The sequence below is a fragment of the Gasterosteus aculeatus genome, chromosome 1, assembly GCF_964276395.1.
Source record: "Gasterosteus aculeatus chromosome 1, fGasAcu3.hap1.1, whole genome shotgun sequence".
NCBI lineage: Eukaryota > Metazoa > Chordata > Actinopteri > Perciformes > Gasterosteidae > Gasterosteus > Gasterosteus aculeatus.
In genome coordinates, this window is record NC_135688.1 from 24,406,090 (window position 1) to 24,427,872 (window position 21,783).

A 21,783-nucleotide genomic window follows, 5' to 3' on the forward strand; every position below is an offset into this window, starting at 1 on the left:
ATTTAAGTATTCAAAACGGTGTCTAAATTTCAGCCACAATAGAGAATTTTGTCACAAGCGGTTTGTATTAAACAATTATGTCTTCATGTGCCAGTCAAACCTTTTTTGCTTTTATTTATAAATTACAAAAATGTACATCTAGACAAGTATATACACATGCGATCGCATTCATAAGAAATGGAACCCAAGGATGTTTACCAGCAGAGATTAAAAAGACAACAAAACTGGTTTACCTCAATATTCATCATGGCCACAAGACTTTCTGTAATTTCTTGCTTTACGACACCAAAATGACCAGAGCAAGAATAAAACTTTTCATGGAAGAGAATATTGTGGAAGATATTTCTCGTCATTTGATGTTAAATATTAAAGATAAATAATGTTTGGCTTCATTTCTAATAAAAACGAGAACCAATTGAAGTAACTTTTGCCAAATGAATGCTGCTATTGTATTCTCTGGTGGCATCAAAGTCTGTATCCGTTCAATCAGATGGGCATTTTGAGGAGGGCGCACTCGGTCAGCAGCGTCAGGGTGGTGATCATGTATCGGCTGTTGGAGATCTGAGAAAAAAAAAAAAAGAACATTCACAAAAATCAGCAGAGCAAATACACTTAGCATTTGACAAAGTTCTCGTGTGGATGGTACCTTCATTCTGCCGCTGTACTTGGCTGAGCCCAGAGCTGTGGAGACCTGGTTCAGGCTTCCCGCTGACAGATCCAACCTGAAGTGTCTGTAGAAGTGGCTCTTCAGCCCCTGCATGAAGCTCGTCACCTCCTCAATGTCGATATAGTTCTCCCCCGCCTCCTCCTCCTCCTCCTCACCACCACCACCTCCCCCTTTCCCCTTCCTCACGCTGCTCCACAGCTCCCATGCGTCCTCCGGGTCGACCGTGTAGGTGACCTGCAGCGGTGGCGTGGCCGGAAGAGTCCAGATCATTTTGAGGTGCTGGATGCCGGACTCCGCGTGGCAGTTGGTCCACAACGCCATCAGCCACTGCAGGCTAGTGTGGCTGATCTCCAGGAGGCCGAAGCAGCAGTCGAAGGACTGCTGGAACCACGACTTGACCAACGCGGAGAGTCCGTCGGCCCCGCTGCAGCCAAACAGCGGCAGGCAGACAAAGTCCTTTGGAAGCGCGCGCAGGTAGTCGGGGTTGCCGTTGATGCAGGTCAGCCAGCCGCTCCAAACTGGCTTCTGCGGCTCGTCCTGCCTGGCAAACAGCCGCTTTGAGTGGATCTATGGTCCAAAAGGAAACCGTGAGAAACAGCAGCAGGCGGGAGGGAGCAATCGACACCATAACCCCGCGAGGCACGTCGCATACCTGTACGAGGACGCTCTCGGCATCTTCGTCCGACTGTGTCATCCCCTGCACCAGAGAGAAGGAGACCCGGAAGGTCGTCTGCAAGCCCTCCACCTCAACCGCCAAACCCTGCTGCTTCCCGGCGGCGATGAACGCAGAGAGCTGCCGGGCGTAGCTCTTCAGCTGGGTGTGTCTGAACTGATGAAGAGGAGTGACGTACGACAGCTGCCACTCCGTTTTCACCAGCAAGGCCAGCTGCCCCGGATCCACCCTCTCCTTTGGGACAAGGGCGGAGCAATGGAGAGGATGGGGGACAATGAGTTGCTACCGATTGACACATGTTAGTTGGAGTAAAAACACAGGGGGGGGGGGGGAGAAGAGAACCAACTCACGGCGATGTTGCTTATCCCTGCGGCCTTCCTGCTGGTGTTGAGTCTCCGTGCCGTCAATGCCGGAGACCAGCCGAGGCGTGAGTCGGCGGCACCGAGGCCGCTGCGGTACGACAGCCGGTAGCTCTTGCTTTTCCTCCTCCTGTGGACGACAACATTGTTGCGTGGAGTCCTTGTCTCTCTGGAAAGGGGCACACAGACCATCACATTAACTCCATTTGGGGTTCACTGCTCCAGTTTGTAATAGCAGTGCTCTTTGAGGAAGAGAGGGTGGAAATCCCCCGTTTCTGCGGGTTAAGCTGTAGTGACCGCGGGTTTTTAATAAAGCCGAGGCGGCATCAGCCCGATTACACACAGGAAAGCATTACTTTCTCACAACAACGTATCAACGCAAGACTATCCATTGCGATTTAAAACGAAACGTTCGATGAATACAATACGTGTGTCTCTAGAATTGAGTAGTCAATATATGTACGCTAATTACAAACACGTGACACGCGTGTGTCCTTCGTAGGAAAAAAAGCAAAATCAAACGGCTCGCTTATTGTTGTGTTGCGCGACATTCTCTTCAAACGGACGAGCGCAACGAGCATCGATGCTATAAAGGCCGCACAGCCGACGTCCACCAATTGTGGCGTTCTTTTGTTTGTTTTTTTGCGAATGAAAACGTACTTGAGAAAATAATATTTTAAGAGGGTGATTAGTAAGATAGAGTTGTACCTGTTTTGATGTCGTTCCATGTCTGGCTTGTTAATCGGCCGAAGCAGACAGAAACCGGAAACAGATTTGAACGTCGCGCTTTCCCAGCAGTCTGCGCGGTTAGAATCAGCCAATCACGTCACAGCCGGAAGTGACGGTTTCATTTTTTTTTCACAACTAGATCTTTTCCAAATAAATTAAACAAAATGGATTAAGTAACGTAATATACCAGAAGAAAACAAACAAAACAAGTGAAGAAAACGTACACGTTAAAAAAGGCTCGCTTTTAATGATAAATATGTATAATGGAAGGGAACTTAGCGTTAGGTGAAAAATACTTTTTACTATTATCAGAATCAAGAAATCAAATCATATTTTTCTGCTGCATTGCATACCCAATTAACCTTGAACCAATAATGTTTTGTTAAACTGATTCACACCGTTCACACAGTCAGCAAATTAAAATTGAACACTGTTCTAAAAAAGTTCAAAAGACAATATATGGTTTAAAGGATTATTTTGAATGGGTGAAATATAAAACCAATCAGTGTTTCAGATGGGTCGAGGAGGCTGTAAGGTGTGTGGGCATTTCTTCTCTTGGGATTCAGCTGCTAAAGAAGGTGCTTTTTCCCCTCCTCTTCTTCACAGTATTGGAACCTTCTAATCTGGAGACAAAAATTATATTTGGGATGAACGTAAATCACTGCAACATGCGATGGTGTGTGCGCATGTCCCACTGAAAGCCAGTTGTACATGCAACCACCAAAACCGTTCCCCTTTCCGGTTACCATGGAAACTGTGCCCTTTCAACCCCTCCCCATGTATGGTGCTTTCCCATATGTAATTTCTTTATCTCCATTCTTAGCGCTCATATCTCTAATCCTCCACTTTCCCTCACTGTAAATTTGTCAGCGCCTTTGTTTGTGGGTCACTTTTTTTCTGCAAGCACCCTGTGAATCCTATTGAATGACGGGCTGATTAACCGCGCATGCACCGCCATGCACACAGTAAGATGACCACATCGACAGCCAATCGGATTATCGGTTGGATTTGGACTGGATTTCAGCCAATGGGGGAGGCTCGCTGATGACGATGATGATGTGTGAGCGAGAAAAAAAAGGGATGCAGCGCCATGGAAACGGGTGCGCCAAAAGAGTACAGCGCGCTCTAGTGGCACCAGATGTCTTTGTTTATTCCTGTGTGCATGGATGAGTTCTCCTTCTTGCTGTTGCCTTGTGGGGTTTATTTGTTTACGTGTATACCAGCTCGGCTCTATTTCGTTTCGACACTTCGTGTGTGGTCTCTGGCAGGCTGGGAGAAACGCTTGGTGCTTTTTTGTCCTCAGTATTTGAGTGACTCAATAGGTCGTTTTTCCTAATCTTGAATTTCAATAGGTAATATCATGACTGTTATATTTGTATGGTTAGACATATAATAGTCGTATTGAACATTAATACTATATAGTATTGTTGTACACGAAAGCGATCGTTATTGTAGTTTTGTTTCTCAGTGTTCTTCATGAGAGGATGCCCAAAATGGAGCAGAGGGAGGTGTGTAATTAGTTTAATCACCTCCAGGGGGCGTCACCGACACATCTCAGGGACGGTCTTCCAACACCTGAGGTAAATTCCACCTGCGTTCCTGCACCCACACAGGCACCTGCAGGATGATCACACGAAAACTAAGTAAATCCACTTAATCCTGTGTCAAAATATCACTATTTTCATAACAACACAATAACAAATTAGCTGGATCATCACATCATTTCCAACGGGGAGAGTTGAACACCAGAATGCTCAGAATCGACTGTGCCCCCATCCCATTGTCTTATTTTGAAAAGAATAGACTTTGCAGGGTCGGTTTTGCAGACAGAGCCCCTTGGGAATTTCCAATATCCTTTTCCAAATGCACCGTCAATGCGTGGGAAATACGCTTTACCGTCAGTGGAAACGACACCGGAATGAACTGCATTAGACGGGGAAAAGCTGACGTAAGGTGATGGGGCTTTGGATGCTTCGACGCCTGCGCGCGACACTCTGGATGCAAACCGTCGGAAGGGGATTAGGAAACTGCACCCAAATCGGCCCCCTTCGCCGCACGCCATCTTGGCTCCACTGACGCCGCGGCGCCAGTCCGGTCCGAGCCCCGCTCGCCCGCACCATTCCGGCTCGGGTCGGACCAGTTTCCTCGGACGACATATGCAGCGGGAGGGGCTTGGCGTTTCTGGAAGTCGGAGGAAAACGGCCAGTCGACGCCAGCCAGCATCCGAAGCCAGAGTAGCGGCCAGGGGGGGCGCCGGAGCAAAGGGTCGGCAGTGTTTTTTTATTTATTTATGGAAACACGGTATTATTTTTAAAAAAGCACATGCGACGTATGCAACGGAGTAGTCGCCGACATGCACGCGGAGGTCTCCCGTTTGGGTTTGCGGTGCTGAAGCGCATCGCGGCCAGCACACGCTACGCTGTCGGCGGGGATAAGCCATCCCTGGTACGAGGGTACGGTGCGAGCCCGTCGGTTTATTTCCCATCGACAGCCAGCTCCCGTTAACCCAGCTAGCCGACCATTTTTTTTCAAGCGCTCCATTAGCTTGCGGTGTGAAAGCGAGCATCTCGGTTCGTTGCGGAAAAGCCTCCCGTCAGCGGATGCCGCCGAGGGGAGTCCCGACACCGGGCGGTACCCGACGGTGAGAGACACAGAAGCCCCCCCCCGCCCCGAGGCATGCGAGGAGGGGTGTGCCGCTGCAAACGAGCGAGGAAATCTCCGCACCCCGGGGTCAGCTCCGTGGGTGCTACTTAGCTAGCTCGCTGGCTAGCCGACCTGCCGGGGGGACTCGACGGAAGGTGGGGCCGCGGAGTGACCGCCTCGGACGCCAGCTAATGTGGCTAGCCGGCTAACCTGGGACTCTTTAGCGGCTACTGATTTTGTTTCTTTTCTTCTCATTTTCCACTGACACTGACATTCATTTAGGGGTGGTGGTGGCGGGGGTTTAAATAACCAGGAATCCCCCCCCTTTAAAAAAAATCGCGTGGGTGGGCGATCTTGAGGAGAGCATCCTCGTTTACCCGAATGACCATGGCGGACGACGACGTGCTGTTCGAGGATGTCTACGAGCTGTGCGAGGTGATTGGCAAGTAAGTACCGTCCTCCATTCCTCCATCTGTTGGCTGGTCTCTGTTTGGGGTGTTTTCCCTTATTTCCCTTCCTCTGTTGTCTGCACACTGCTGCATCTGTTCTTATTTGCAGGCCTGCAGGGTTTTTTTTTTCTTCCAAGGGGAACGTTCACGGGCTGGGTGGGTGAGGTGAGGTCGCTCCTCACCACTAAGCTTGATATCTGACACAAATGGCAAACACACTGTTACCTAAAACATTAGGAGTTGCAGACTGAGCATGCCATCGCGACCTCCATGCAAGAAAGTGAATTCATAAAACGGTGCAGGAATGTGTGTCACACGTGATTTCATTTGAATGCAGGATTAACAGATGGAGCGGTAATTACATGTCTTGGTGATCTTCTACCTTTTTATTGCTGTACAAAAACCACCCTCCCGAGTGCTAACCGTATGTCTACGTTGATGCCATTTATTACTTTCGGTCAAGCCATTATTCTCATTGTTGGCTGACATACTGGCAGTCAGGGTGTGAGACGCGGTGCATGTGGGAAAATCCTCTGGCTGCACATCTAAAATGTCTGCATGCAGGATTCTCCTCCTCCTAATCCTCCTTTTAAAATGTGTCAGTCGGAGGAGTCATAACTTTTTCCATGCACCAGTTGTGTTTTTCGCGTTGTCCGAGATGGCTCCCCAAATCCCGCTGGAAGCGAGATGGGAAAGCCGAAAAGCCCATCTCCGTCCTGGACTACCAGGAAGTCTCCCCCCCCCCCCCCCTCTAATCTTCACCCACTAAAGGTCTGAGGGGCCATTAAATGATTTCTTTGGGGGGAAAAAAGAGAGCCGCACTCTCTCCAAGTCCTCAGGCCCTGTTATCCGAGGACTTGTTGTCTTGGTTACTAATGGATGGGTGGTCCGAGCACCTCTACCTTGCAGTCCCAGTACGCCGATATGGAGCCACACGAGTTTGAATAGTTGCAATTGTCAAAAACAAGCCGGCGAAGGTGGTAAATACAGGAAAGTCGAATCTCCGGGCGGATCATACAATATTGATGTTCTTTGAGTTTTATCCACCTTAGCCGTCAGATGAGAAGCGTTTTGCATGTGAGGCGTGCAGCAGATGCCAGCGTATATATAATGTATTTTCTGCAAACACCAACAGGTCCTAGCAGTTCGTCCTGCATGTAAGGCCACATTTGTCGAGGTCGATTCCGCCCGGCTGTATTTTATAATAAGAAATACGGTAAACTCCTTAAATTTGATGCTCCCTGTAGGCCTAAACAGACACTTATAAATGGGGGTTTTGCCAATACGTGAATGTTTGAGCAGCTGTGCATTCCAGGAGAAGATCCCGGCAGGACCGCAGAGGAGTAGTTCATGAGTGGACAATACTCTGTTTTGAGCTTTAGTAAAGAAGACTCATGCCACAGCTATGATGTCACCCAAAAGACCAGAAACGTCCCTCGTATTCTGCCTGTTCTGTTGTGGAACTGCAGCTGATGGATCAAGTGTGTCGAGTCCTGTTGTCTTGGGATGGTTTGCAAGGGGGGGGGGGGGGGGGGGGGGGGCATTTTTCCTCAGCCCAGAGGTGGGAAGGGAAGCTGAGATGTATCAATGGAGACAAGTGGAGTTGGGAATGGGATGGCCCCGAGGCTAAGGGTATAAATAATGGCATACGGCATTGACCGCAGCACTCTGCTATGTCCCACTGTGTCTGTGTGTGTGCTCCCCCCCCCACAGGTTTTACTTTTACCACTACTGTAGCTAGTGGACATCGCAACTGAAATCCGAGGATTTGTTGGTTCATTAAAATGATGAAATGGAAAATGCTTTGTAGCCACAGGAAACTATCATAATCGTTTGTGGTAAGAGAATATTTCTGCTCCCACAATTTAGCCAAAGTGTTTTGTTTTTTTTAAACGGAAGCCCGGCCATTTGGGATTAAGTGAATTGATAACATCGATATCCTGCTGACCTTCATAGCGTATATCGCGTTCATCCACGCGATTCCGAGACTTATCTGTCGAGCTGGGATGAAACGTATGGTGGTGATTTAAAGAGACAAGGTGGCGTTGAGATTAATGTTTCGTCAATTGAAAAGTACTATAATCCAGACAATGGGTGAGGTAATGTAATCCCTTGTACATTTGTTGTAACAAGTTACCCCTTTACCTCGTGACTTGTACTCTAAGGGTCGTCATGGCGATTTGCCTCGGATTACTGGATGATCCCGGTGCCATTGTAAACCTGTGGGCCTCGTGCCAACCTTTGACCTCGGCTCCTTTTCAAACTTCTACATTAACCCTATTATCCCGTCGGTCCCTCCTATTGTTGCTCGGAGAAGTTGTCTATTATTGTCCCTGATCGGCTTGTGTGGGAGAGCAGCAGCCCAGCCGGGTGGGATTGAGAGCCGTCCTCGTTCAGCAGTCGTCTCCTCCAAACTCTAGATTGTGAAGAGAGCCATGTTTAGGGTGATTTCCACAGACAGACGGTTAGTCATTTTCCTTTGGATGAAACCTGTGTGTGACATTTTCTGTTTTGATCTTATTTCCCCGATAGCACCTTCAGGAAGTAACCTGCTTCTGTGTCCACCTGTAAACCAGAGTGTGGATTGTTTTCATGCGAATTCTGTGGTGTTTTGTTTAGGACTGCAACAACGAATCGATTAAAATCGATTATTAAAAGCGTTGGCAACGAATTTCATTATCGATTAGTTGTCGCGCGATTATTACGTCACTCAATGAGTTGCGGAGATGCGCACGGAGCAAAAATAAAAATAAAGGCGCCGAGCCGACGTAGAGGAAAGAGCAGCCGGCAGTTGTTGTGAGTCACATGACGCAGGGAGAGACGTCTGTTCGACTAGTCGTCTAAGGTGTGCGAGTGTGGGGGGTCCCGCTCCACGTTGTCCCGTTGGGACGTAACAAGCCTCCTGTTTACTCGTCATCCAGCTGATCAAGCTAGCGTTAGCGCGCTAACAACAGCAGTAAAGCAGTTAGCAAGACTAAGACACGTTTTTATTTACTCGCCTCTTTTGGACCATTCATTTTTCAATGTGTTGTCTGATATTTTGTGCTCTGTCCCATGTTGGTTATTGTTGACAAATATATTTTTGTGTGTTGTACTTTTTAATGCTGTCATACATGGTAGTCCAGTGCGCTTGCGCATATACTGTGGGTTATACGGTAGTTGATGTTATGCCTGTAAAGGGAGACACATGGTGATCCATTCAATCAACTAAGAAGCCTCTAATGCATTTATTTACAAATGCCATTTTAAATTCATCTCATAGCACTTGGTTGTTTTTTAGCTGTATGCAATTACTTAACTTGCACTACAATGATGGTAATAATTTAATGAATATGCTTCAAGTCAACATGAGGGTGTGTTTGTGAGTATAGTATAGAGAACAAGTTCTGACGAATTGAGGTTCTGTTTTAGAATAAAGGGTTGGAAATTAAAGCTTTTTAATGCCGTTTAAAAAAAAAATCCGATTCATCGATTAATCGAAGAAATAATCGACCGATTAATCGATTATCAAAATAATCGTTAGTTGCAGCCCTGGTTTTGTTTGAGATCCCTTCTGTCCAACAAAAAGATGTCCTGTTTACACAGCGCACCCGCCCTGACTGATATCCAGCTCGTGCATGTAAATGGTCACTCACCGCGAAGGAATAAACGGGTCAGGTGTCAACTGGATTGGCTGCGTGGAAAGATGACACGAGCTACAGATCCGGCGTGGCAGTGGGGGCCTGGCTCATTTTATGTTCATTGTCTTGTAATTTACACAGTAAATATGGGATAATGATGTGATGGCAACGTAATGCACTAACCACAGGCTTGTTTTGGGGGGGCGGGTTCAGCTGTACTTGTAAGTGTTTGCGCTGGAGCAGTTTAAACCATTTCTGTCTGTAATGATTCCGTCTGAATGGGACTTGGGTTGTTGGGGAGTCACAGTGCTCTTTATTTCAGCCCTGGGGTGCTCATTAGAGCCCAAGTGCGACTCATTCTGAAACAATGAAGTTATCGGCCTGCTGGCTTCCACCGATTTGGATAATGAAATTGCTGCGGCGACGAGTTTAAATCTTGAATTTCCTCTCATGGTTTCATAGCTTTTGGTGTTGTGATGAAAGTCCTCCCCCACCCTCCCGTAAACGGAAGCAACCTCTTAGCATACAAATCTCCCACATCCAGTGCTCTGCTGCAGGGGGGGGCGACTCGTGACGCCACAGGCAGGATTCTATTTGACATGACTCCTTCAGTCTGAGGCTCCAACGCTTCCCCAAGAGTGAAGCGACAAGCGGAGGACGTTTTGTCATGTTCTTTTGTTTGCTTCATGAATCACTTAATCCACGGTTGGGTTGGTGTTTGTGCTTTTTTCATGTGAAGATGTGTTTCGTGCTAGTCTCCCATATGTAAATAAGCTGGGACTCAAGCCTCTCCTCCCCGCCCCCCCCAAGCTTGGCAAGCATCTACCGAGCCGTAGCTTTGCTGCAGCAAAACACCGTTCCCGCTGGGATCGATAAAAGTATACCATCCTCCCATCTGCTTTATGGAGTGAGTCATGTTTGTGACATTAATCCTGTGCATTTTCAGGCTGCCTTCGGATTTGACGTATACTTGTGATTGGATTTTGTATATTTACGTGACCCCTGCACCAGATGGCCTCGCCGATACAGTATGCTACTCTTGATTGTATACTCATTCTAACCCCCTCCCGCCTTTGTTTGCACTCTCCCCTCGTGGTCAGTATAGGCTCCGCCCACGGCCAGTCACAGCAGATGGAATGGTGTAAAAGTTGAATCCTCCAGACTACAAGGCCAGAGACGAACCTGGATCCTCCTCTGGTTTACTTATGTAGAGAAAAGGCTTTTCTGCCAAAGCTTCCGCCCCCCCCCCCCCCTCCCTGGGCCCTCTCTGCTCTACATTTCAATTTGCAGCCAGAATACTAATTCCCCCCCCAAACTAATATTCAAAGGGGTCTTTGCATAAGTAAGCTCTCTGGATTATTCTTGCTGCTTAGACATTCACAGTGCTAATGGTGAACAGCGCTGAACTTTATTTAACTTGAAATAAACTGCTTGGCGTTTGAGCAAACAGCCCCCCCCTCCCCCCCCCCGAACACCCCCTGGATGCTGACCTCGGCTAAAAAGCAAAGTGCTCCTTTTAAGCAAAGATGGTCGCTCTCAGGAGAGCAGAGCAGGTGATTTTGCGGCTGCAGTTACAGATGTGTCCCGTCGCTGTTTAGGGAAAGGATGTGGGTTGGGGGGTTGGGGGTTTGGGGGGGGGGGGGGGGGGGGCAGGCAGGCCGAGGCCTGAGGGGAAGTTTGGCTCCTGGCCTGCCTGGCTGTTGAAAAGACACCTAATATCCGGTCTGTGATTTCCATAGACTGGAAATGAGCCTCGGAGCGCTCTCCAGAGATTGATGCTCTGGGCTAATGTTTGATGACTGCCGCTGTCGGATGTCAGCCATGTGGGGGCGTGTCTTTCCTTCTATGCTCCCTCGGCACAGCTGCGGTGATGTCATAACGGCACGCGGCCTTCTCTGCCTCCTCGCGCTCAAACTCTCTCGCTCCTCCACTCGCTTTCTTTCTCACCAAACCTTTTTTATGACGGCTACTGTACATGAATGGCTGTTCATTTGACTTATTCCAGATGTTCTAATATTAAATGAAATTGAGGGGACTCTGCACCCTCTTTCTTGCGACGCGTAGTTGTTGTAGGAACGGCTGGCTCTCTAGAAACGACAGCCAAGATTACAAATGGGGTTGATGCCTGAAATCCGGCAGGTTCAGCCCCCCCCACCTCATTGCTTCATGGCCGTAATGAGCTTTATTGACGTGGATTAGATGGGTACAAAGAAGGGCCTGACCCCCCCGGTCCTTTGTTGTGTCTTACAAACATTCACCGGTCAGACACAGAAAAGAGACGTGCAGCTTGGTACACATGCATGTATCTGTAGTAAAGTAGTAAACCTTAAATGCACACCAAGGACTTTCCATAACATGGACTGTTTGTTTTCCTCTGTTCTCCAGCGCTGTTCAAACATGCTCCAACACGCACCCATGAAGCTTCCCACACATTTCATGGGCCTCTTTTTTTTTTTGATTGGAAACCCAGCTGCTGGGACACATCTACCGAGGGGGTGGGGGGGTGTGAGTGGGGTTCTCGGATCATTTGCGGCGCCCCAGTGAACTCTGAGTGGGTGTTGTGTGTCACGGCCCGGCGCGTGCACATGCTGCCTGCCTTTTGTTTGTGTTTGTGTGGGTTAATCATTACAGCAGATGTGCAAGACGGAGACGCGGTCCTCCCAAAAGGCACACGGCCGCCGTCACACGGGTTCATGTGATGGCAACCTGTGTGTGTGTGTGTGTGTGTGTGTGTGTGTGTGTGTGTGTGTGTGTGTGTGTGTGTGTGTGTGTGTGTGTGTGTGTGTGTGTGTGTGTGTGTGTGTGTGTGTGTGTGTGTGTGTGTGTCCAATAGCATTTGGTTCAGCCTCAGAGAGCTGTAGAGACAGCTGTAACTCTGCAGGGGTGTGTGTGTCTGTGTCTCAGTGGGCTAGGAGACACAAATTCCACAAATGTCTCAGCTTTCAGTGCCGGTCACTGCTGGGCACCGTGAGAGCGAATCATTTTGTGCTTGTGAGACCAATGAAATAGAAATGGTGGTTTCTGTGTGTACGTTTGGAGCGCGGCTCAGTCGGGCTCTGACTATGTGCAAATAGTCCCAGAAGGTCTGCAGGAAGGTCCAGCTTTGTCCAAACCGTCAAATGTCTGTTTTGAGTAACACACCCAAAAGAATTATACGGGAATAAGAAGTGCAAACAATAACTAAGACATTTGCAACTTATACTTATGGTGGTTGACTGTGACCATTGAATACTATTTTATCTGCATCTTATCCACAGAGATAGAAACCGCATTTCTGGCACACTCTTTACTGCTTAATAAGAGCAAAGAACCAACCTAAACATCAGTAAAGTCTAATATATCGTGACGCATTGTTTGCTGATATTGTTTTCAGATCACAAAGTGAGCAGTTTGTACGGTACGTTAACTATCAACGGGATTCGTACATGAAAAAAAGTGTGTTCTCATGGAAATGCCTCATTGCAAAAATAAATGTGCGTTCCTGTGCTAAAGAGCTGGTTTCAGAAGCCACCTAAACATGAGGGGAGACATCTCTTTTTATTCAACAATCACAAGGATCCTGTTGGACCGAGGTCAGGAATAAACCCGTTTGTGTCGGTCTCCCTCGCTCAGGTCTCCATAGTGAACCTTTTATTTTAGCTTTTACAGCTGTGCTGCTCTGTAATTCCCTCTGGCACGAGCCCGGCCCCGATGGCGGGGGAACCACCCGCTGTGAATCCAGAATATTTTCAGAAGCGGTACTGGGCAGGGGCGGCCGCACACGTGTTTGTGCTAACCCAAACTCACCCTTGTGTGTGTTGAAACCGAGAACTCTTATCCGGGCGGGGGAGAGTGGGGGGGGGGGGGTCCGGTGTGTTCTCCTCGCAGGTGTCCGTCACTAACCTGCCTGTGTCTGTGCTGCAGGGGCCCCTTCAGCGTGGTCCGGCGCTGCATCAACAGGGACACGGGCCAGCAGTTCGCCGTTAAGATCGTCGACGTGGCCAGCTTCACCTCCAGCCCCGGCCTCAGCACCGAAGGTGAGGAGCACGGCGGACCCGACGCTGTGTGCGTGTGCGTGTGCGTGTGTGTGTGTGTGTGTGCGCGTGTGCGTGTGCGTGTGTGTGAGTGAAATGGATGGAGACAAAGTGTGTGTGTGTGTTGTGGCTCTTTGGCGTTCACCATGTACCATCTGCGGCGCCCCAGTCAGACACAAGCCTAGTAGCCAAGAACAGCAAGACAAGGAAATGACCATTCACACCTTTTTTTTTTTTTTTAAACAAAAATCTGTCCGAAAATATTTTTGGACCTTTTTTTAGTATTTCTTCACACTAATGTGAATACTAAATGTATTCACTTGAAAATTAAAAAGGTTTTGGTATCTTCGAAGACGACTAGCCGTGGTCCGCTGCACCAGGACGGCACACGGTTTACTCACCCAGAGAGATGTGTACGTCACATTTAGTGCTTCTGATGTGTGATGAAGGGAATTCTTGACTGAGTCGGTAAACATTGAGTGAATATTTATCTGTCTGAAGGAATCCGGAAGGTAAAAAGCTAAAAATTACAAAAATTACAAAAAAAAAATTTTAGACCCTTATTTCTGACATTTCAAAAAGAGTCACAAGCAAAATATTAAATTAATGGAGTCGATGCGTCAAGGTGGAGAAGTGGTGTGCACCTCATACTATATAGTCTTAATAGGAACGGATCTGTGTCAGCATGAATGTGAGTGAAAAAGAGGCAGAACTGCTACAAGGTAACAAGCATTCATATTCGTGTGTGTGTGTGTGTGTGTGTGTGTGTGTGTGTGTGTGTGTGTGTGTGTGTGTGTGTGTGTGTGTGTGTGTGTGTGTGTGTGTGTGTGTGTGTGTGTGTGTGTGTGTGTGTGTGTGTGTGTGTGTGTGTGTGTGTGTGAGAGGTGGACGGACAAATGATTAATGGTATTATTAACTTTATTAGTTGGGCCGTAATAATCAAAAGAAAAAACTGGTACTGTTTGGATTAGTGAAATTGAATAAGTGTACACTTCCAATCAACACATGGGTTTACAATTCTTTAATATATTATAACCACAGTCCATCAACCGAACCTAAGTTAACACCGGCGCCAGTATTTCTGCCTCACCAGCCAGATGTGCACCTGTCGTGGGTTGAGAAGATTTAACACCGCTTCCCTCGCCCCGCATTCCAGCCCCCAGATCCTCTGCGTGAGAATCTGATTGGAGCGGCGCCCGGCGAATGGTACCGCTCTCATTCAGACGCTTCCAGGCCTCCCTCGGGCTCCCGTGCGGGACACTGGGCGCCATTGTTGCGCTCAAGAATGGACACTCAATGGGACGGGTCTGAGGACGGGTCGCAGCGGGGAGAGGGATAATGAAAGGGAAGGGGGACAGTAGAATGGGTCCTCTGTGGTGGGGGGACTCTGCGTTATTCCTCTGTGTTGTATAATGACGCGGACACACAAAGCCGTCTTGCAGACGGCGACTGGAGAGTGTAAATGAGGTTTTTATTGAGCGAGGAGCTCAACAACCCCACATTATATCTGTCGGCCTTCCTCCCCCCGAACGGCTGAGCCGCTCGCCTCGCCAGTCGTTGGTCCTTTCTATTTGCATAAGGAAGGAGCGGTGAGGTGTTTTCCTTAAGTCAAAGGACGAGGAACGCCACAGCCGTCACTGTAATTATGGCGCGATATGGCCGATGATGCGAGGCGTTGATGAGCGCGAGACCAGATGTGCAATTATACATGCAATCCAAAAATGAGAATTTTTCCCGGTGAAGCCGCATCTGGTGTCACTTTGCCCGTCTGCCGGATGGTCAGCTCGTCAGCTGGCCCGCCGCTGCTTTGTCCGCCGTGTGAAGGCTCACCTCAAGTCTGTGGTCGCCACACACACACAATGGAACCCCTGTAAATGGAATGAAGTGTTGCTCCCCCTGGTGGCTGTCGAGCGAGTGGCCTGCCGAGCATATCCTCCCTGCTTTTCATCTCCTCTGCTCGTCCTCCGGGGACAGAAGAGGGTTTAGCGAGTCACCAAAGGAGCGTCTCGGCACAGCAGCCGCCTGTCTTTCTTTTCTTTTCTTTTTTTTTTTCTTCTGCTAACGAACATCAGGGAGCTTTCGCACCCGAAGGCCGTCTGATGTTTCCAAGTGACGTTTGGTTTAAATTAGCTTGGTACATTCTCATCATAGCGCTTCGCACCTTTTCAGCAACGGCACTAATTAAGAATACAGATATCATTTTGATCTGATTCTGCTTGGACTGTAGTTATGGGACCGGTTGCACACGGCTCTCACTATACCCACTATAACAATATTTTCGTGCCACAGCATCACCTTTTTAAAGCTGTTAATACCTCTATTCAAAAGCGTATCGGTTCCTCAGTGCCATAAAGTACGTGGTTTGATAATGTCAAATGTCTTTTTACAAGCAGTTTCAGACATTTAACACTGAAAGTACATCTGCCACAATTGAGTCAGCACAGGAAGCTCTCTGTGAAATGTGATCCATGAGAAAAGCAAAAGATGAATTGTTGAGAAAACAATAAAGTTTGTAGGTTTGAATTCTTCAGCCTGCCAGCTCCTGTTTGACAGAGTTGTTCTGGGTTTTCTCGCTGTCTCATCGTACCTTTTCTAATTTCCCTCTGCCAGATCTGAAGCGAGAGGCCAGTATCTGCCACATGCTGAAACACCCTCACATCGTGGAGCTGCTGGAGACGTACAGCTCCGATGGAATGCTCTACATGGTCTTTGAATTGTAAGTCACATTGCACCATTTCAGGGTTTTCAGATTTGCATCTTGTGTCTGATCTTAAGTGAGAAAACACTCCCCCACAGCTGCTAGTCAGCCACAAAATGCATTTACGTTTTTTTTTAAAGTACAACAAGCCACAGACTCTTTAACCAGCAGGATGCGCCTCATCATTTCACACGTTACCAACCCGCTCACTTGGTATTCACTCTATAGTTGAAAATGTTAATATAATAATAATAAAATGAGGTACCCAAAAAAAGTGTTCAGAAATTGCCCAAATGATTATTAACTTAATGATTATACCTGCTTCCTTTCTTGATGGCTTTTATGTTGTGAATCTATATCTCACGGATCCCCCTGAAAGCGACTCAAAAATACATGCATGTTGGAGCCTGTGACAGTGTAATGTGGATGTAGACATTTTTTTTTTTTAAACACTATTTGAATTGGCGCTACTTTATCTGCCCTTAAGTGACCTCTTATGCACAATCAGACCTAATTCCCACCTCCTCTCACTCCTCTCAGCATGGATGGAGCCGACCTGTGTTTTGAAATCGTGAAGAGAGCCGACGCCGGGTTTGTGTACAGCGAAGCGGTGGCCAGGTAGGACACACCGTCTGGGGACTATGGTTAGAGCATATATAATAAGAATAAAGCCTGAAATAAACGATCGCTTTCCCCTTGATGTGATTCTGCTCACCCAGTCACTACATGAGGCAGATTTTGGAGGCTCTCCGCTACTGCCATGACAACAATGTGATTCATCGCGACGTGAAGGTGAGCTCTCTCTCTTGTGTGTCCCTCACTGAGATTCTAAAAACCCTGTTTGCATGAACCGTTGTTGTCATGGGAGCCTCCCCGGTCTGCAAACCAGTGCGTCATGCTGGGGTTGTGTCGAGCAGGCAAGGTCAGTCCTTTGTTAGAGTTCTTATGGTCAGATTAACATCAACCAGTGATTCCAACAGGATTAGCCCTCTAACGCAGGCGACACACACACGACCACACCAGATGGAGCCGGCCTCCACCGCTGTTATTTGACAGCAGAGCCCCCCGAAGGGACGAGCACGGCCTCGCTGCCAGCGGAGCTGTGTGTGTCCGGGTTATACATGCGTGAAAATGCACATACTGCTAACTTTGATTTAACTTCGGGAGCGGCAGATTGTTTTATCTTTTAATAAATCCCATAGAGACTATTACGGATACTCAAAATGGCCTTTTTATTTTGAAAGAAGCCATATGTGTTTTTTAGATAATTCATCGATCACTTGATCCATTAAAACAACTGCACACATTCTACTTCTCTCTTTCAGATGGGAAGCACGCATGCACACATACACACAGTACATAGAACATGCATTCTTAAAAAAAGCTGCTGTCACTGAAGCACCCCCCCCCCCCCCTCCACCCAAACATAACAGTGCTGTCAACCTGTCACTCGAGCATTGAACTAGAACAGCGGTTCCCAAACCTTTTAGGCCACGCACTCCTTTTACATTCCAACTGGGTTCATGCACCCCCACACCGCCAAACCCCCACACATAAAAAGAAAAGGTATATTTGTAGCTGCATTAAAATGGTTGTTTACAACATTTAGTCTGCTGTTCAATGTTGCAGTGTGAACACACACCAAACAAAGGGGCAACTATAACATGCTGTCATATTAATTATGAATCAGGACAAACAAAAAAACAACAAATACCCCTAAATTTCAATAGGTTTCAATAAATTCCATTTACGTCACTTTAAAGGACCAATAAGAAGGACGAGGACACACGCACAGGCTCAGAGGCAGATTGCATCATATTCCATTTACACTTAACCATACATAGTGGCTAAATTATTTAAAATTCAAAATGTAAGGTTACACATCACAACTGATAATCGGAGGTAGGGGAAGTTGAAATGACTTAAACACAGTAAACCACTTAAAGAAGAAATAGCGGCACCAAATGCATAGTCTCAGAAACCGATATGAATAATACGGGAGGATTTCACACGCAGCGCAGAGGCTCTGTGCTGCAGCGAACCAGCGAGAGATCATGTTGGCGAGTAAGCCCTGAACTAGAACATGGACCAGTTATTCCCACACAAGGCAGTAAGAATAGCCCAGTAGTAAGACAAACATTTAGTTTGTATTAATTTCCAACCTATATAATTTGGGGTCCATCACTGCTAGCCGGTTCGGTGAAAGCGTGGTCAGTCCGGTGCAGCGGAGCGTGGAGTTGATGGCGCAGATGCTTGTCCTGGGAGTGGCCGAGGGGGTGTGGGAGCCACGGTGAGGAAAAGCCACCAGCGCGGAGCCTCGCCTGGACTCCAACGTCGAGCTGTTCCACGTCGGGTCGTTCAGGAAGGGCAGCCGGTGGCCGAGCCGGTGGCCGAGCCGGTGGCCGAGCGCTCGGAGGGCCGCCTTGCGCACCGAGCCGGACAACAGGAAGTACATGACTGGGTCCAGGCAGCTGTTGAAGGCGGAGAGCAGCAGCATCACCTCGTTGGTGCGGTCCACCATTTGCAAGTAGTCACAGGACGCCGCGTCGCTGAGCTGGGAGAGGATGTAGACGGGGCGAAAGGCGTGGTAGGGCCCGAAACAGACGGTGAACAGGAAGAGGACGAAGAAGGACTTCCTGGCGGTGCGCCCGTACCTCTGTGCGTTGGGAAAGTCCGGCTTGTCCCGCGACACCCTCAGCAGCAGAGACGCGATCTTGCCGTAGGACACCACCAGCATGGCGAAGACGAGCCAGAAGAACAGCACCAGGAGGCCGTTGAAGTAGGCCTTCCCTTTGGCTTTGCTGCTCCGCTGCTTGAATTGGAAGCATTTGCCGGTGAACTTCTCGTCCTCCACCGTGGACGCCATGGCCACCAGCCCCACCAGCGCCACACCCCACAAAACCCCGCACACCACCCAGCTCCACTCCCGGCTGCGCCCCCACAGCGTCAGGCTCCTGCCTTTCTTGGCTCGGCCTTTCCCCTTCAGCCGCACGTATCGGTCCAAGCTGATGAAGCCCAGCAGCGTAATGCTGACGTACATGTTCATGTAGAACAGGTTCCCCACCACCTTGCAGGCCACAGATCCCAGGATCCAGTTGTTGCTGTTGAGGTGGTAGAAAACTCTGAAGGGCAGACACGCCAGGAGGACCAGGTCGGCCACGGCACAGTTGATGAGGAACACCCGCACGGAGTTGCGGCTCGGGTGTAAGAAAAGGAAGACCCACAGGGCGAAGAGGTTCCCCGCTAGGCCAAAGAGGAAGAACAGCGAGTAGAGGACGGCCAGCGGCAGACGGAGGGCGTGGTCGTCAAACGAGCACGGCGTCTCGGAGGTGGACGGGTGGGAGGACGGCATGGCAACCGGGAGGGATGCCGTCGAGATGGGAAGCGAGGAGTTGGTCGAGGCGGATGTGGAAAGAGTGAAAGGGAAGGAAGTGGAGAATGTGGCCATGGTGGCTGAGCTGTGTCGATGTCAGGGTTGTTCTATTGGCTTTGGAGAGAGAATTAAAAAAAAAAAAAACATTTAAAAATTTGATTTGTAACAGCGGACATTAAGGACGGGAGGCGGTTGATTCTGACTGTTAACCTGCATTTATGTATTTTATGAGTAATGCACAGATCGTTGAGTCATATGCAAGTTGTAGTTCTAAAGGTCACAGATGTAATACTCAAATGTCAAATGGAAAATGATGTTGATGTAAGGTCTAGTAAAAGACACCAACATGAAAGAGGAGCCCAGCAGGTTATTGAATATTCTGGGAAAAGTACTAATTCTGAACAACGATTCTTCTTCCCGGTGCTCATAGATTTTTTTTTTTCTACAAATGAAAGTTAGACTCGCGACTAAGTGAAATTTTCCTGCCTATTCAACTTGTTAATTCCCATTTCTAGTATATTACAATAACACCTACAATGCACACTGCAACCCGTGCATCTTAAAATGAAGGCCAATCACTCACCATCAACGCGCCTCGCACAGAGAATCCAGCACAGCTTCTGGCTTAAGCGCTGGTTTCACGGCGATCCAGAGGTGTTCTTTTTGGTCTCCATCCAACTGAATCGAGTCAAGAACTTGCCAAGAGTCCGTAGCAATTCTCGATGCGATGGCCACCTTTCACTGTTACCTCTTTGAGTGAGTCATAAATCCTGTATGCGTCCTTTCTCGCCGTCCTCTCTCACTTTACGAGGTGAAGAGTCTCTCTCTCTCTCTCCGTTACGGGAAGTGAGAAAAAATGTGAAGACAGGAAGTGAGCCCACTGCACTGTTGTGTTTGTCATGTTGCTTTTCTCGGTAATATTGGTGATATTGTCCACAGATCAGTGACCTACATTAATCTATAGTATATATGTGTGATATTTTCCCTTCTTTAACGTTACATGTTAAGAGGTTTTGCATGCAAAAGACTGATGCCAGTTTATTAACACCAATTATGAGTCCAAAAATATTTGGAGACAAAGTGTTTAATTAGGCCTGGTGTGGGAACAATATTTCAGCTTGACATTAACATTTTGCTCACTCGTCACTGTGGCTAGTAGTTTATTAGCCACTCAGCAATTTCATTGGCCACAATTTTTGTTGTTGGGAAATTTTAATTTAATGAACTAGATTTAAAATCCTTTCAAATGTAAATGACCATTGTAAACACCCAAATCAAGACTACATAAAATGTTTATGTGCATAAACAAAAAGGAGCTTTTACAACTATATAAAGCTCCTTTGGTATGAAAACGTATGCAACTGATTAAGTAGCTGTAACTGGGTCTGGGGTATTTTGTTTGGTCGCAATGCTTTTGACGTGGCCAATGTCATTGTCCTTTTATTGTTTTCACTGTGTGTGTGTGTGTGTGTGTGTGTGTGTGTGTGTCACGGTCAAAGCTGTTAAACTAGTCTTGATCTCCAAGTGCGTCTTGAACCTAGACCTTAAGTCTATGAAGCTGATTCAGCCTGCGGGCTAAACTGAGACCGCTAAACTAAGGAAGTGCACACTCACGTCAAGCTCCGTAGTTCACACGAGCCACCGATGTGACCGGGCGTTCTGGGCTCGTTTACTCCTGACTCATCATTGACCACATTAAATGACAAATGACAAATGCATAATGAAACGGGTACAGTGCAGCAGAGTCATGATTTACCAACTAGATAACGAATGAAATGAGTTTCCTGTGTATCTTTTCTCACTGTAAGCATTCTTAACTGAGTTCATTCCCCCCCCCCCCAATGGAATTTAATCGAATTTCAAAATGTCAATTTTACTTCAATGGAAAAAAACAGGGCATTTTCATTCATCTTGCACCATTTGTTGGAAATAACATCAAAGGTTGTGACGCTTCTGCTGTGACGCTGTTCCTGGCATAATTAAGCTGTGGTCGGAGTTGGTGCGTGTTGTCTTGACTTCTACAATCTTGCACTGTTGCACAGAAAGAGCAGTGCACCGTTAGCGTTGCCATATTTTTTTAAGGGTTATGGTTTAGCCCGTGTGCGTTGTCTCTTTTGAGTTGTACGTACACTAACTGTTCTCTTCTTTCTCTCTGCAGCCTCATTGTGTGCTGTTGGCCTCAAAGGAGAACTCCGCTCCAGTCAAGCTGGGGGGCTTTGGTGTGGCAATACAGCTGGGGGAGTCTGGTTTGGTAGCTGGAGGTACAGTGGGATCCCTTTTTTTGTTCCTTTTACACCTCCAAGGACTGGAATCCCCTCCCTTACATTTGCATACACATGTACCTGCCTTTCTCTCCGGGCCTAAGCAGTTATTTCTGTCATCGCAACTTGAATCTCTCAGGACTTTTGGTTTGTAGGTGTGAAGGCGTTTTCTTTAACACATGAATCCCAATGAGTTTTTCAGTTGGAGCCCAACATCCTTGTTTCCTAGAAGTTGTATCCTCAGAGTTTCCTTTTTTTTTTCCCAGGATTACTTAAAACTCCTAGCAGCTAATCACCC

The 21,783-nt window shown here is 47.8% G+C and overlaps 3 protein-coding genes across 35 annotated transcripts in view; 1 reads left to right on the forward strand and 2 right to left on the reverse strand.

Annotated features, from left to right (window-relative positions):
* Positions 1–88: 88 nt before the first annotated feature.
* cenpl (centromere protein L) lies at positions 89–3,274 on the reverse strand. Of its 4 annotated transcripts, none has more exons than XM_040186602.2 (5): positions 2,408–3,274; positions 1,691–1,868; positions 1,320–1,574; positions 647–1,234; positions 89–561 (listed from the first exon to the last, which is right to left on the reverse strand). In XM_040186602.2, exons 1-5 carry the CDS (start codon positions 2,425–2,427, stop codon positions 487–489), a joined length of 1,116 nt encoding a protein of 371 aa, XP_040042536.2. In that variant the 5' UTR covers positions 2,428–3,274; the 3' UTR covers positions 89–486. The 4 variants fall into 4 exon arrangements, with proteins under 4 accessions (XP_040042536.2, XP_077954329.1, XP_077954327.1 ...); XM_078098203.1 differs by having other exon boundaries at positions 1,691–1,829; positions 2,408–2,558; XM_078098201.1 differs by having other exon boundaries at positions 89–1,234; positions 2,408–2,723.
* Positions 3,275–4,257: 983 nt separating this feature from the next.
* The window catches only part of LOC120825083 (peripheral plasma membrane protein CASK), a 31,993-nt gene continuing 14,467 nt past the window's right edge, over positions 4,258–21,783 (forward strand). For 20 of the 30 annotated variants that reach the window (XM_078098179.1, XM_078098180.1, XM_078098184.1 and 17 more), the window contains exons 1-6: positions 4,309–5,517; positions 13,044–13,156; positions 15,764–15,869; positions 16,392–16,469; positions 16,571–16,643; positions 21,383–21,485. In XM_078098179.1, coding sequence (XP_077954305.1) covers positions 5,453–5,517; positions 13,044–13,156; positions 15,764–15,869; positions 16,392–16,469; positions 16,571–16,643; positions 21,383–21,485 — 538 coding nt within the window. In that variant the 5' untranslated portion in view covers positions 4,309–5,452. Of the gene's footprint in view, positions 5,518–7,705; positions 7,985–13,043; positions 13,157–15,763; positions 15,870–16,391; positions 16,470–16,570; positions 16,644–21,382; positions 21,486–21,783 lie in introns of those variants that run through there. The other 10 variants (XM_078098182.1, XM_078098192.1, XM_078098190.1 and 7 more) reach the window with 4 other exon arrangements.
* LOC120825146 (putative G-protein coupled receptor 34) lies at positions 17,065–20,072 on the reverse strand. Its single transcript, XM_040186590.2, has 2 exons — positions 19,808–20,072; positions 17,065–19,338 (listed from the first exon to the last, which is right to left on the reverse strand). Exon 2 carries the CDS (start codon positions 19,297–19,299, stop codon positions 17,992–17,994), a length of 1,308 nt encoding a protein of 435 aa, XP_040042524.2. The 5' UTR covers positions 19,300–19,338; positions 19,808–20,072; the 3' UTR covers positions 17,065–17,991.